The sequence below is a fragment of the Meles meles genome, chromosome X, assembly GCF_922984935.1.
Source record: "Meles meles chromosome X, mMelMel3.1 paternal haplotype, whole genome shotgun sequence".
NCBI classification, from domain to species: domain Eukaryota; kingdom Metazoa; phylum Chordata; class Mammalia; order Carnivora; family Mustelidae; genus Meles; species Meles meles.
The window spans coordinates 127,927,214-127,941,260 of record NC_060087.1 but is presented as its reverse complement, the minus strand read 5'-3'; the positions used below and the strand labels follow the sequence as shown (position 1 = coordinate 127,941,260).

The window sequence follows — 14,047 nt, the reverse complement described above, 5'->3', positions numbered from 1 at the left end:
AAAACAAAACGCAGATGGCTGTGCACTAAAAAAGGGTAAATTTTACTGCATGTAAAATATACTTCAATATATTTGTGCATATGTACTGATCTACCTGTGTGTACACAACCACCTCAGTAGCTGGCATTTGCGGGATGTTTATGACATGTCAAGACTGCGCTGCTTTCCATGCACTCTCTCACTTCAGCCTCAGAACTGCCCTTGCAAAGGAGGCACCTTCACTATTCCCACTTTACGGATGAGGAACAAAGGCTTAGATGTTAAATAACTTGTCCAAGCAGCTAGCAGCACAGAGAGCTAGGATTCACACTAAGATCTATTTGACATTTGACATCAAAGTCCTTTTAATACCGGCATTATGTTGATAATTCAACCGTCCTGGAAAAGTATGTGGAGAGATACACGCTAGGAATTAACAACGATCTCCAGTGGGGACGATTAAGGACAGTCTACATTCTCATGAATGACTTTTTTTTAAGGTACACGTACTATACTTACATTATGAAAAACAATGTAAGAAACTTCAACTGGAAAAAGCGGGGAGACTGTAAGGAGATGGGACCTACAAAAGTCAGCTCAGAAGCAAACCACCAAGAAGGTAAACCATACTGGGAGGACCATCAGATTTGGAAAGGTTGCTAACTAGAATATATATACTGCCTTTTTGTGTTGTAGTATTGTCATCTATAAAATCAGGGTAATATGTAACTCATAAGTTGGGTGTGAGTACAAGATAATGAATATGGAAAGTGCTTTGTGCAGAGCACTACATTAGTGGTTCTCAAAATGTTTTGTATCAGAACTCCTTTATGCTATTAAAAATTACTAAGGAACTCAAAGAGTTTTGTTTATATGGGTTATACCTATTATTATTCACTGTATCAGATTCTGAAACTGTTTCTAAATACTTATTAATTCAAAAATAACAATAAAGTCACTATATGTTAACATAAGCAATGTAATTTTATTTTTTAAAAATTTTATTTATTTATTTGACAGACAGAGATCACAAGTAGGGAGACAGGCAGGCAGAGAGAGAGAGGAGGAAACAGGCTCCCCACTGAGCAGAGAGCCCGATGCGGGACTCGATCCCAGGACCCGGGGATCAGGACCTGAGCAGAAGGCAGAGGCTTTAACCCACTGAGCCACCCAGGCACCCAGCAACGTAATTTTAATGAGAAAATCATTTTCCAAAATACGTACAGTTTTGAAAATTTTTTAGATGTCTGGCTTCATAAAAGACTCCCAGGTTTTAATATCTACATCTGCATTCATTCTGCTGCAATATGTTGTTTTGGTTCAAGCATATGAAGAAAATCTGGCTTCACAGAGATTCGTAGTTGGAAAAGAACTGAGTATTTTAATAGCTCTTTCAGATAATGGCAGATAATGATGGATATTCTTCTTTGACAGGGTACTAAAAGTCAGCCAGTGGTAGTTTCCTAAAGGTTAACCATGATGTAGAACCTGAAACCCTATCACTGAACTTTTTGTTGTCTGCAACATTAAAATCCACTGGTCTCTCTGGCACTTTGAAGGAATGTTTTTTATCCCTGTGTAATTATAATACCATGTACGTTGACTGAAAATTATTAGTTCACTGAGTAACAAAGATCTTTCAAATGTTGACACATTTCACTATACAAAGGCAAAAAATCAAATTAGCTATTGTCACCCATTTCCTCAGAAATATGTAAGTATTGGGAGGCTGTCAAGTTCATGGGGGTAGACAAAACTTTTAAAAAATTCCGATTTTCCCTTGAAAGCTCAAATTTTACTGTTTGTAAAAACACCATCAGTTGTTTTTCTTGTTGAAAACATTGAAAGCACTCCAACAACAGTTTCTTACATTTTACGTTAGATTTGTGTTTATTGTGTGTCAGTACTGTTATTTCCAAGTTACAAGTTCACTTGGATTTGCAAGAAAAATGTCTGCCAAGTGCCCTAGTACAAACAGCCACAGTCTTGTCTGTGAGTTGTCCTCCCAGGTAAAAATGGTGTTCATGAAAAAAGGAAGCTTGCAGCCCACGCACAAAAGCAGGGTTTTGGTGGTTGCTGCTGCTGCTGAAGTACTCTGCACCCAGCATGGGGCCTGCACTTGTTACAACCCTGAGATCAAGAGTCAGCAGGCTCTACTGACTGAGCCAACCGGGTGCCCCCACTCCCGACCCCAGTGTTCTCCCTGGATCAACCGCTGTCCTTCCGTACACAGCAGACAGCCTCTCTGCATTCTTCCCGTTCTGTCACACAGACTATGAAAATGGATGTATACTCAAGGGTCAGTATTAGTGAGACCTTTTTTTTCTGCTTTATTAAGGACATCCTATGAGAAGCTGGCTTTTTTTTTTTTTTTCAGTCTGCAAGTGTACCGCAGCGAAGAATCCAGTACCTACCAGTACAGTTTCACGTCACGGGCTCGCTCTGTGCTCAGGCGGCCCCTCACTGCTTCTGTACCGTCAATGCAAATGGCAATGCAGAGAGAGGCAAAGAACGCTGTAGTGTTATGAAAACAGTCGTGGCCTCGCAGAGTCCTAGAAAGGTTCTCAAGCACCCCCAACAAGGGGTCTGTGAAAAATGGTTGATAACTGCTGCACTGCATACATGTTAGTTATGATGATTAATGCTCAAAACCAAGGGAGGCTTTTCGGAGCTGCTACAAAGACAAAGAGAGCTACCACTGCAAGAGGCCAAGGTAACAATGACCTCACCGCTAGACTCTGAAGAAGAAAAAGGCTTGAGGGGGACTCGTGAGCTGATAGAAATAGATCACCACAGAGAAAGGATTCAGCAGAAGCAACTTTTTCTCTTGGAAAGCCCAGGGGGATGCCTAGGGTGAAAACCAGAAAACCAGAACCAATCTGTCAACCAAAGCCCATGGCTACACATATCATTACCAGAAACAATAGACTTGAAAACAGACAATTTAAAAAAAAACTGCATCAGAACATTAACAAATGCAAGGACACTGGTAAACACAGGACTCATAGGTAAATTAAATAATACATAGAGATAAAATTTTTCTAAAGGATTTTTAAACTATAAACAAAAAATAGATAAGGTGCGGGGAGAGTAAACCCTCTGAGCTAAATTCAAGATCTTCCCTAAAGGAGAGGGTTTTTTAATTTAACTGAAGAAAATAGTAGATATAATGAAAACAGAAGTACTAAAACTTTTAAAATGTTGGAAAAGTGGTAACTTTATAATTTTTTATGTAATTTAAAAGGAAATTAAGAGTTCTGGGTCTATTACATGAAAAACGAAAAACAGAAATATGATGAACTTACAAGAAGACAGATAAAAATACAAAAATGTAATTCCTTCTTCAAATACTGGGGTTGAAAAATTATAAATAGGATGAAATGTTCTTGTATTACTCTCCTATTGCTTTCATACAAAGTTACCACCAACCTTGTGGCTTAAAAAGCATAAATTCATTATCTTTACTGTTCCAGACATCAAACATCTGAAGTGGTTTTCTTTTTTTTTTAATTAACATATAATGTACTATTTGCCCCAGGGGTACAGGTCTGTCAATCATCAGGCTTACACACTTCACAGCACTCACCATACAGCATTCACCCAATGTCCATCCCCCAGCCACCCTGTCCCTACCCTCCCACCGCGCAGCAACCCTCAGTTTGTTTCATGAGATTAAGAGTCTCTTATGGTTTGTCTCCACCCCGATCCCATTTTGTTTCATTTTTTTCCTTCCCTATCTCCACAACCCCCTGCCCTGCCTCTCAAATTCCTCATATCAGAGAGATCATATGCCAATGTCTTTCTCTGATTGACTTATTTCGCTCAGCATAATACCCTCTAGTTCCATCCATGTTGTTGCAAATGGCAAGATTTCATTTCTTTTGATGGACGCATAGTATTCCATTGTATATAGAGACCACAACTTCTTTATCCACTCATCTGTTTGAAACGGTTTTCTCACTGGGCTAAAATCAAGATGCCACCAGAGCTGAGATCCTTCCAGAGGCTCTAGGAGAGACTGTTTCCCTGCCTGACCAGCTTCTAGGGGCTGCCGTGTAGTCCCTTGGCTCATGGCTCCTTGCTACAGTTTCTAAGCCAGTAGGGGAGAGTCCAGTTCTCCTTATAGAGACTCACTCTGATCTCCTCTTCTACCCTCCTTCTTCTACATTTAAGACTTGTGATTATCAGCCTTGCCAGAGAATCCAGAATAATCTCCCTATTTTCAGGTCAGCTGATTAGCAACATTAATTCCATCTGCTACATGAATTCCTCTTTGCCATGTAATAGAATATATTCCTAGGTTCCTAGAATTAGGATGTAGGTATATTTGGGGGATCATTATTCTGCCTACCTATAATAAGAAAATTCTGCGACCTATAATAAGAAAGTTCACTTACTGGATTAAAAAATAAAATCTAAATCTGTTGCATTCAAGAGTCACATCTGCAATCGATATCAAGTCAAACCAACTACAAGAAAGTAGAGGACAAAGGTTTCATGTTTGGGTAAGGAAGAGAGAAGCAGTTTACTAGTACAGTAATTTGGTAGATTTCAAAGATAAACTATTAAAATACGAAAATGACTAACAATGGTACACAGTGAAAGACTAGCAACATGGCCATAGAAGACAGTAATAATCTGAGCATTTTTCTATCAAGAATACACAGAGATACTTTCACTGTGGGCTTCTACCTGCTACTATTAAATAATCACAGATAAAGCAGACAAAACCCCTAAGTAAACTATGGAAATGAACACTACAATAGACAAAAAATGGCATGGTTCTATAGCATCAACTAACAGGACAAAAATTATGCTTTCATTACATTCATACATCCAGATTTTTCCAGATGGGGAAGAAAACGAATCATGGGCACTGATAGAAAATAAACACAAATCTCAAGGGGCCCATGATGTAATGAGCACTGGGTGCGATATGCAGCTGATGAGCCACACTAAAGTCTACCCCTGAAACTAGTAATACACTCAATGTTAACCACCTTCAATTTAAATAAAATCTTTTTCAAGATTTTTTAAAAATTTATTTATTTGAGAGAGAGAGACAGTGAGAGAGAGTATGAGAGGTGAGAAGGTCGAAGGAAGAAGCAGACTCTCCATGGAGCAGGGACCCCCATGCGGCACTCGATCGCAGGACTCTGGGATCATGACCTGAGCTGAAGGCAGTTGCTTAACCAACTGAGCCACCCAGGTGCCCTAAATAAAATCTTTTAAAAATTAAATTAAATTAAATTAAATTAAAATACTGCGTGCCTTCAAAGTATGGAATGCATAAAAATGAGAAAGGAAGTCTCTGCCCCGAAGTTGCTCAAAGACTAACAGGAACAGAGGGAGGTGATCTATCAACATGTAACTATGTATCATCTACAACAGTACACGGAAAATTGGTGTCTCTGGGAGAGCTGGGAAGGGAGGTGGGATCTGGGCAGTAGGTTGGGGACAGGGAATTCCAGACAAAGGGATAAGATCGTTTAAAGTATGAAACAGCTTCACTGTACCCCAGAGGACTGGAACATGCAGAATGAATTCTATAAATCTTGGGGGGTGAGGAGCTAGGCAGACAGGAGGAAAGGCATCAGACAAATTCAGGGGAAAGTATGCTGCGGCAACAAGGTAGGGGGATTCGAATATTAAGATAAAGCCCTTGGAATTTATTAATAGGCAGTGGGGAGCCACTGAAGATTTTCTGAGCAAAAGAAAGGTATAGAAGGCACAGAAGAATGTGTAAGGTAGATTGTAACTGGCAGAGACTGGAAGCTGAAATTCTACGCAACTCATAATAAACTGACAACAATGGATTTAACATGGCCTAACCATATGGATCTTTCTCAATGTTCGCTTATGAAGCAGTGCAGCAGAGCGAAAGAGATCATTTGCGCAACTCTGAACTTTCTGTTCTTCGTGAGCAAAACGCAGATACTACTACCTCTACCACGTGGTGCTGAAGTAAGAATTAAATAACCTATCAGGCCCTATTGCAAGGCTTGGCGCCAAGCAGGTAACACTCAATAAATGTTCGTTTCCCTCCTTAAGTAATGACTAAATCATGATGAAACAGAAAACCATTGAAGAATATTTAAAATACTAGTAAAACCCAACTAAATATCAAAACTTCCAGGCTGCTGCCAAAGCAAGACTCAGAGAAAACCTATCCACTCCAAAAGTGGAACTAAAAGCAGAAAAGAAAAGAAAGAAAAAAGAGACAAAGGGAAAACTACTGAACTAAGTTTCTATCTAAGAAATTTAGGAGGAAAAAATACCAAAGGAGCCAAAATATGGAAATAGTAAAACTAGAAGCAGAAATACAGACACAAAAGCGGAACCAATCAGTAACACCAACAGCTGGTGCTCTGAGAAAATGAACAACTACAAAGTTGATCAAATAAATTAATACACTCAGAAATTTTAGAAGATTTATTTTATTTATTTGACAGAGAGATCACAAGTAGTCAGAGAGGCAGGCAGAGAGAGAGAGGAGGAAACAGGCTCTCTGCAGAGCAGAGCCCAATGTGGGACTCGATCCCAGGACTCTGAGATCATGACCTGAATCGAAGGCAGAGGCTTAACCCACTGAGCCGCCCAGGCGCCCTAGAAGATGTAATTTATACACACATTTGTAATTGGGGGAGAAGGAACAGTATGCCAACTACACCAACACATTTGAGAGCCAAGTAAAAAAGATGACCACAGGGGCGCCTGGGTGGCTCAGTGGATTAAGCCGCTGCCTTCGGCTCAGGTCATGATCTCAGGGTCCTGGGATCGAGCCCCGCATCGGGCTCTCTGCTCTGCAGGGAGACTGCTTCCTCCTCTCTCTCTGCCTGCCTCTCTGCCTACTTGTGATCTCTCTCTCTGTCAAATAAATAAATAAATCTTAAAAAAAAAAAAAAAAGACTTTAAAAAAAAAAAAAAAGATGACCACATATCAAAGCGGGAATTCCAAACCTGACTGGCAAGCAGAGAATATGATGCAGCCATAATACGGTGACAAGAAAGTTGATTTTTTAAAAAGCTGCAGTCAAACCCTAAACTACTTTGAGTCACTTTTCAAGAAACGCCTAGACCAGAGTCCAAGTATAAAAATAGACTTTACTTAATTCTCCACAAACCAGCAAATGGAGGTTCCGCTGGATGTTGTGGCATCAACCACTACTTCCTCGATTTCGCTTTTCCAATTACACCTTTAAAATGGATGTATTCCACTCTACGAATCTGCAATGCGGATACGCGATCACGAAATAGTGTCACAGGGGTCAGTCTACAAAGCTAGTGTCCTCCCTGAAATGTGTACGGAGCTTTCTTGCTTGAAGCTCAAATTCCCTTTCTCCGCTTTGCTGGGAGGGAAAGGGAAAGGGGTGGAGGGAGGGAGAGAACATACTGAGGAAAAGAGATGACCCTGATGTAAAAGTTCTAGTATCTGTCTTCTGCAAATCAAAAGAATGCAACTTGGGGCGACTGGGTGGCTCACTGGGTTTAGCTTCTGCCTTCCACTTAGGTCATGATCTCCAGATCCTGGGATCAAGCCCCACGTCTAGCTCCTTGCTAGGCAGTGAGTCTAATCCTCTCTCTTTCTCCCTCTGCCCCTCCTCTCTGCTCATTCTCTCTCTCTCTCTCAAATAAATAAAATCCTTAAAAACAAAAACAACAAAAAAAACCAATATAATGCAACTGGACTCAGTTTGGAGCCATCAGTCTTTTCCAGTTAAATGTGGCACGTACACATGCATGCACACGTGTGCACATATGTGTGGCATGCACACGCGCTGGGTGACACATCCCCGTGGGCACCTCTCTGTCTACGATTTCAGAGAACGGCTCCAACGGACGAACTGCTAACTGACACGCTCCCAAACTGTTAAAGGGGCTCTATCTCTTACGCTGAGCAGAGCCTTACTGACAAAATTTAAATTCCTTTAGTGGCAATTTAACTGGTTTTATTTCGATGAGAAATGTTTAAGAGTATCTAACCAGAAGATGTAAGAAAGCACAAAAGCCCAATAAAAACCAATCACTCTTAAGGAGGACCAGAATGAGGCCAGGCTAGAAGTTTCTCAGCTATGCAGTTGTGAGGGGAGGGGGCGTCACTCTCTCCCTAAGCCTACCTACTCCTGGGTCTGCTCACGTATTAATTCCCTAAGACTGGGGGATGCGCAAGCTCTGTGTAAATGATCAATTCTACCTATTTTTTGCTGCTACTAGTATTCTACAAGAGAAAAGCTGTAACAATCTCACATAGCAATCGTTTTTCTTACTACTAGGCCATAGCTGACAAAGTATGAATCATTAGATACGAAAGCCTATCTCAAGTTCCTTTCCAGGCTTGCATCTTGAATTCTAGAACAGGTACAACCTATGATCAGGCAAGGCAATTAGAAACCCCAAGCTCAGTACTGGGAAGCTTAACTCCTGGAGTCCTGGGAAGCCATCTAAAACTCCTCCCACCCGCTGTCTCTCACTCACAACAGAGTCTCCGATGGTACACGTCTATTTGTACTCAACATCCGCTCATTCAGCACATTTATTGAATGCCTCGACATCCGGGACTTCAAAGAGCTCACAGACAAGAAAAATATGTGTGTAATTATCAAGTAATGGGAATGATATTTTTAAAACCAGAAATTATGCATTCAAATGGGACTTTTCTCCTTTATACAGTCCCCCTGGGAGGCAATGAGCTAATTCCACTTCATCGCTCAAACCAGCTTTGGAGCTTTCCTCCTGGAATCGCCTCGAGAGCCTGCAGTCAGTCCTTCTGAATATCCTCAATGATGCCAACTCTTCACTGAGAGTGAATTCGATTTTTGGAAATGGCCTAAAGTCAGTCAGAGCCAAGTTTAGTGAATAAGATACATGATCAAACTAGGTGGCACTCTTTGGGTTCAAAAATGATCCATGATTATGACGCGATGAGACGGATTTCCTTGTATGGTTTGTAATCTGACTCCAAAGGAAACTTCAGATGAGTAACAAGGAATCTGAGTAGGTACACACATACTCCTCTTTTTCCTAAGTGACTTCTTTGAGGGGTAACACTCACTTGGATGTGTAAGCTCAGATACAAGGTTTGCTTTGTGTCATCACAACTCATAAACAGAAGGCTCCTTGGGATATTAGACCCACTGTGGGCCTGTCACTAAATTCGAGAGGTGCCATGGCATGCAGGAATGAACGCAGGCTTTAGGAGAGACCGGCTGACTCATGTTAGAATCCTGACCTGGCCCCTTGTCGCCTGTGGGACTTCAGGGAAGTCACAAACTCACTGAGACTCTGAGAAACAAGGCTGATCATCTAACGTGCAGGGTTGTGGCAAAGATCTGAGATAATGCTGAAAGCACTGCCACTGTGCCCAACCCATGCTAGGTGCCCCAGAAGTCACACCCATCTAATAACAACTTCAATAGAATCGAGAGGTTTTTCTTACTCTAGGTGACTTAAGATGACAGGACAACAGATAAACAGACATTCAGGGGGTGGGTGAGTAGTTCCTGAACAGTATCAACATACACTCTCTACCACTAGACCTGGAGCAGCTTTAAACAAAAACCCCAGTAATATGTAAATGATATCTGCAGTGATCACTCACACCACGGGACTATTTTTAAATCATATGACACGTGCCACCTGCAGCACCGCCACCACACTGACCTTTCCCCGCTGTCTGAGCACACCGGGCTCTCCCATGAACCCTGAGCCTCTCCATCCTCTGCCCCTCCTAACTCGCCTTTCCTGCCCTCTGGTCTGAGAAACCCTACAGTTATATTCTTCAAGACTGAGCTTCCCTGACTGCTGACACAATTGGCGGCTCTGCCCCTTGTGCTCCCACAGCATTTAGTTCCATTCTCTGGCACGTCTCTTCCTGTGTTGAATTTTAATTTCTCTTCCCATTTCTGCTTCTCCTGCCAGGCTTGAGCATGGAGGAGAATTATATCTCACTTATTTTTGTACTGAGAGCACCTAGCACATCGCTTGGCACACAGAAGGAACTCAGGAAATGCTGGATGAACTAATGCTTTCAATACAAATATTTTACAAATGACTGGTGAAGGCCAGGTAGCCGTCCTTTGCTAACAATTACCAGAAATCACAGGCATTTTTCCTAAAATCAAAGAAGAGACAACATAACTTATATAGAATGGTTTTAGAAGTTGCAGCACACGGAACTTTCTAAACGCTACTGACCTCCTTAGTACTCACTCCACGCTCACATGAACGAACACCCAGAGCAGCATCCCTCAGCCTTCGTCCCAGCCCAGCACACCTGTGGGATGCACCTCTGTCAGGGCTCACTGCAGATGACTCAGAGGGCCTAGGAGAGTTCTCACAGCTTGCAGCACTGCCTGGCTCCCAGGCCTGAAGGCCATCTCCAAGCCAGCAACTCAAGCAAGTTAGCAGAAAATCCCAAGGCTCCACGCTGTGGCCAGGGTGCTGGCTGAATGCCATCTCCTCCCAGATTCCCTACCTCCTACCTCAGAATCAGTCTGCCAGTTCTGTATACTGCTGAGAGTTGCCCACTCAGTGAATAAGGCTCCCTCGATGTTATGTTAGGAAGCCTCAGGCATTCAGAAGAGGACTTGGTGGGTCTAGTGTGCCTACTGCAGCGAGTCTCAACCTGTGCCACTAAAAAGTTCACGATCAACCAGTTCTGTGCCAGATGGAAATAGGCAGAGGGTCAACGGGCAGCCCTGTGCATCTGAGTGCTGCCATTTGTGAATCATTCTCTGTTACTGCAGTTTTCCAGACCTTTGGCAATACAGCAGTGGGTTCAGACCCACCAAGATCAAAAGGTTGGAAAGGAGAGCTGAAGCTATGGCCCATGCCTTGGGACTCACAAAACCATGATAGTGGCTATTTTTGTGACACACGGAATCCACAAAGTAAAGGCAGTCACATTCTGCCTCAGTGTCATGGTCTTTCCTGTCTCTCTAATGGAATGGCTGTATTCTGAAGGAGAGAAGATGAGAAGAAAGAGGACCAGGCACAGACCACCAGGAATGCAGTGATTGGAAGAAGCCATTATAGATTTCTCCTATAGGCTCTGGAGAGTCATTCATTCATTCATTCATTCATCCATCCATTCATTCCACAAATATTTAATGAGTCAGGCACCATTGCAGGTGCACAAGATACCATATTGGGCCGAATCATGGCCCTGGTCCCACAGAACTTATAGTTTAGTAGGGGAGACAGGCATTAATCAAATAAACACACAAACATAAGGGTACGAATAAGTGCTATGATGGAAGAATTCAGCCTGCTACAGAGATCGTATAAACAGGTATCAGTGGGCTCAGGCAAGTAGAAAGGCTCCTCTCGGCAAGTAACAAGTGAGCTGAGATTTCAAGGATAAATAAGAGTTAATTAATTAGGTCAGGAGGAGAGGAGAGGGAAACATTCCTGGCAATGACAACAGCATGTGTCAAGGTCCTGGGGTAGGAGATATTGAAGTGGTTCCAAATTAGAGGCAGGGAGAAAGGCAGCAGCACCAAGACTAGATGCCCTGGCACAAGGTATCTTCCTGTCTACACCCTCTGGTTTGCACTCTAGTTGTCTAGAAGGCCCTTCTCAGCATGGAACAAGACCAAAGAACGTCAAAAACTAGGTGTGCCCATGAGACATGACACATCGTTAGCTAAAAAGTCAGACTTGCCAATATTACCTGACCACTGTCTTAGCAGTCACCACCGTGAGGCAACACTGCTCACTTACACGGAAGCAACACTGTATCAGGACATTGGTGCCCTACAAAAGTGCTTTAGAGATGCATTTCAATTCCAGTAGAATTAAAGTGTTGACAAATATATTGATAATTACTATAAATCTGTTTAGATACCTAATATTTCATTGTAGTTTACATACACCAAATTTTAGGGAGTGGGGGAGAATCCACAGGAAAAGAAAATGGTTAAGGATGTTATCTGTGCAGCACTACGGTGCTTGGCCACTGTTAGCCAGTTAGAACACTTGAGACAGTTCTTGGATTCTGAATTATCTGTCACCTTGCAAAACTGTCCTGGAACCATCTATTTGCAAAGCACTATGCAATCAATCATGAATTTGGCTTCCCATCCTGCTGAGATTATACTCATTCTACAGATAAAACACATAAGCAAGTGGCCCAAGGATACAAAACAATTCAGATTTTACTTTTCTTCTTACCACCCTCACCAAACAATGTGGTCACACAAGGCTCTTCCAACTCCAGCACCAATCCTGCTACCCTGTAGGTCACTCCTCACCCCCTAGGAGTAGCAGAGGAAGGTGCTGCAGTCCCTCCTCCCTTACCTCCTCTCAACACGCTCCTGGATGCAGAACAGCTTCAAGGCCAACAGTGATAACGACTGCACTATGATTGGTACATTGGCACTCCAGACCAGAATAGGAACTCAGTAGTGCTAGAAGAGGAACAGAACACCTAGGAAGCCTCAATGACTTGTAACTTAAAATGTCACTGTCCTCAGGGAGACTGCGCTCCCAATACTCTCTCTCCATCTCTCCCAAGACTTCCCTTCATCACCCACAAGCAGTTCAGGCAGTGGTCTCCACAGGGTTCCCACAGTACAGCACTGCACAGTGCTATTAATCATCTATTTACAGGTCTTTCTCCATCCACAAGCTGGAACCTCCCAGCATCTGAAGCACCTTACATAGGACCTAGCATACAAAAGGTTGATTGAGGGCACGGATTCCCACCAGCAACTAAGGGAGACAGGTACTCCCTTCACAGACCAGTGGACTCAGAAGATCAATTAGGCCAACTCTTTATTTTTCAGATGAACTTAGAATATGTAACTCAGTCACATGGGGCCTGGTCCCTAATCCAGATCTTTGGGCTCAGTTTAGTCCCACAAACACTTTATAAGGGCCTGCTCTGTTTCAAACGCTGTGGGGGATGCTGGGGATAGTGAGAGGTGCAGGGCATGGTCTCTGCTTCAGGGCGCACACAGCATGGGGGAGGGAACAGAGTTACAGAACATTTAGGCAAGTGCAAGGGCAGGCGCTTGATTCCTGAATCAGTGTTCTCTCCACGCTGTCCACGGGATGGACCTCCCCAGCTGGGAAACAGGACAACAGTGTCTACTTCCTGCAAATAAACTTACAGTGAAGACTGAGGAGACACCGTGTATGGGAAACCGTCAGGTTCACCCCCAGAGGCATTATGTAAGGGACTGCCATACCCTGACACCGACTCCGAGGATTCAACGTCGTTTCAGATATCACTCGACAAAGCAGCAAACAAGCTAGGGGTGGGCATACATCCAAGGAAAACCTCAAGGGCTCAGAGGAACTGGAGGAAACAGCTGGGGTGTGTGTGTGGGGGGGGGGGGTAGGAGTGTTGGGTCAAGCGAAACGGGCCCGACGCTGGGAACAGAGGACAGGCGGCGGGGGGCGGGAAGGGGGCCCTGGGCCAGCAACCAGGGTGGGCTGGCCTGAAAGGAAAGGGGTTCCCGCGGGGTCGAGGGCGGAGGTGGGGGTGCTGAAGGCACCGGGAGCGGGAAGCACGGCCCGGAGAGCCGCTCGAGCCGCGGGGAGCTGCCCCGCCGCCCGCCGCAGCCTCACTCCCGCCGCGCCTCCCCCGGCCGTGCCTCACCTCGGGTTGAAGTCCTGGAAGAGGCCCCTCAGGTTCATGGCGGAGAACTTCGCCGCGGCGGCCTCCTCCTCCCCCCTCCCCCCGCGCCGCGCAGCCTGCGCGTTACAGCGGGTTCATGGTGCCGGCGCGAGCCGCGTCCCCACCGCCGCCGCCGCCGCCGCCGCCGCCGCCGCCGCCGCCGCCTCCACCGCCGCCACCGCCGCCCAGAGAAACCTGAGCCACCGCCTCCCGCCCCTCCTTCCAGGCTTCCGTACGGCGGCGGCGCATGCGCCCGAGCCCCGCCCCGCCGGCCGGGGAAGCGCCGCGAGCCGCTTGCGCTGCCGCCCACTTAGCTGGTGGCGACTGAGGGAGGTGGAGGCCCTGGTTTTTCCTGGGGCCCGCGGGGGGCGTGGAGGCTGGTAGAGACGGGGAGCCTGGAGGAGCCGGCGGAGGGCCGAGCGGGGAAGCCCCCTCGGCGCAGGCCTG

General features: G+C 44.7%; 1 protein-coding gene across 3 annotated transcripts in view; it reads right to left on the bottom strand.

Annotated features, from left to right (window-relative positions):
- Window positions 1-13,766, bottom strand: part of TMEM185A (transmembrane protein 185A) — a 35,825-nt gene extending 22,059 nt beyond the window's left edge. For all 3 annotated transcript variants that reach the window (XM_045995640.1, XM_045995641.1, XM_045995642.1), the window contains exon 1: window positions 13,583-13,766. In XM_045995640.1, the coding sequence (XP_045851596.1) occupies window positions 13,583-13,620 (38 nt within the window). In that variant the 5' untranslated portion in view covers window positions 13,621-13,766. The remainder of the gene's footprint in view (window positions 1-13,582) is intronic.
- Window positions 13,767-14,047: the final 281 nt, after the last annotated feature.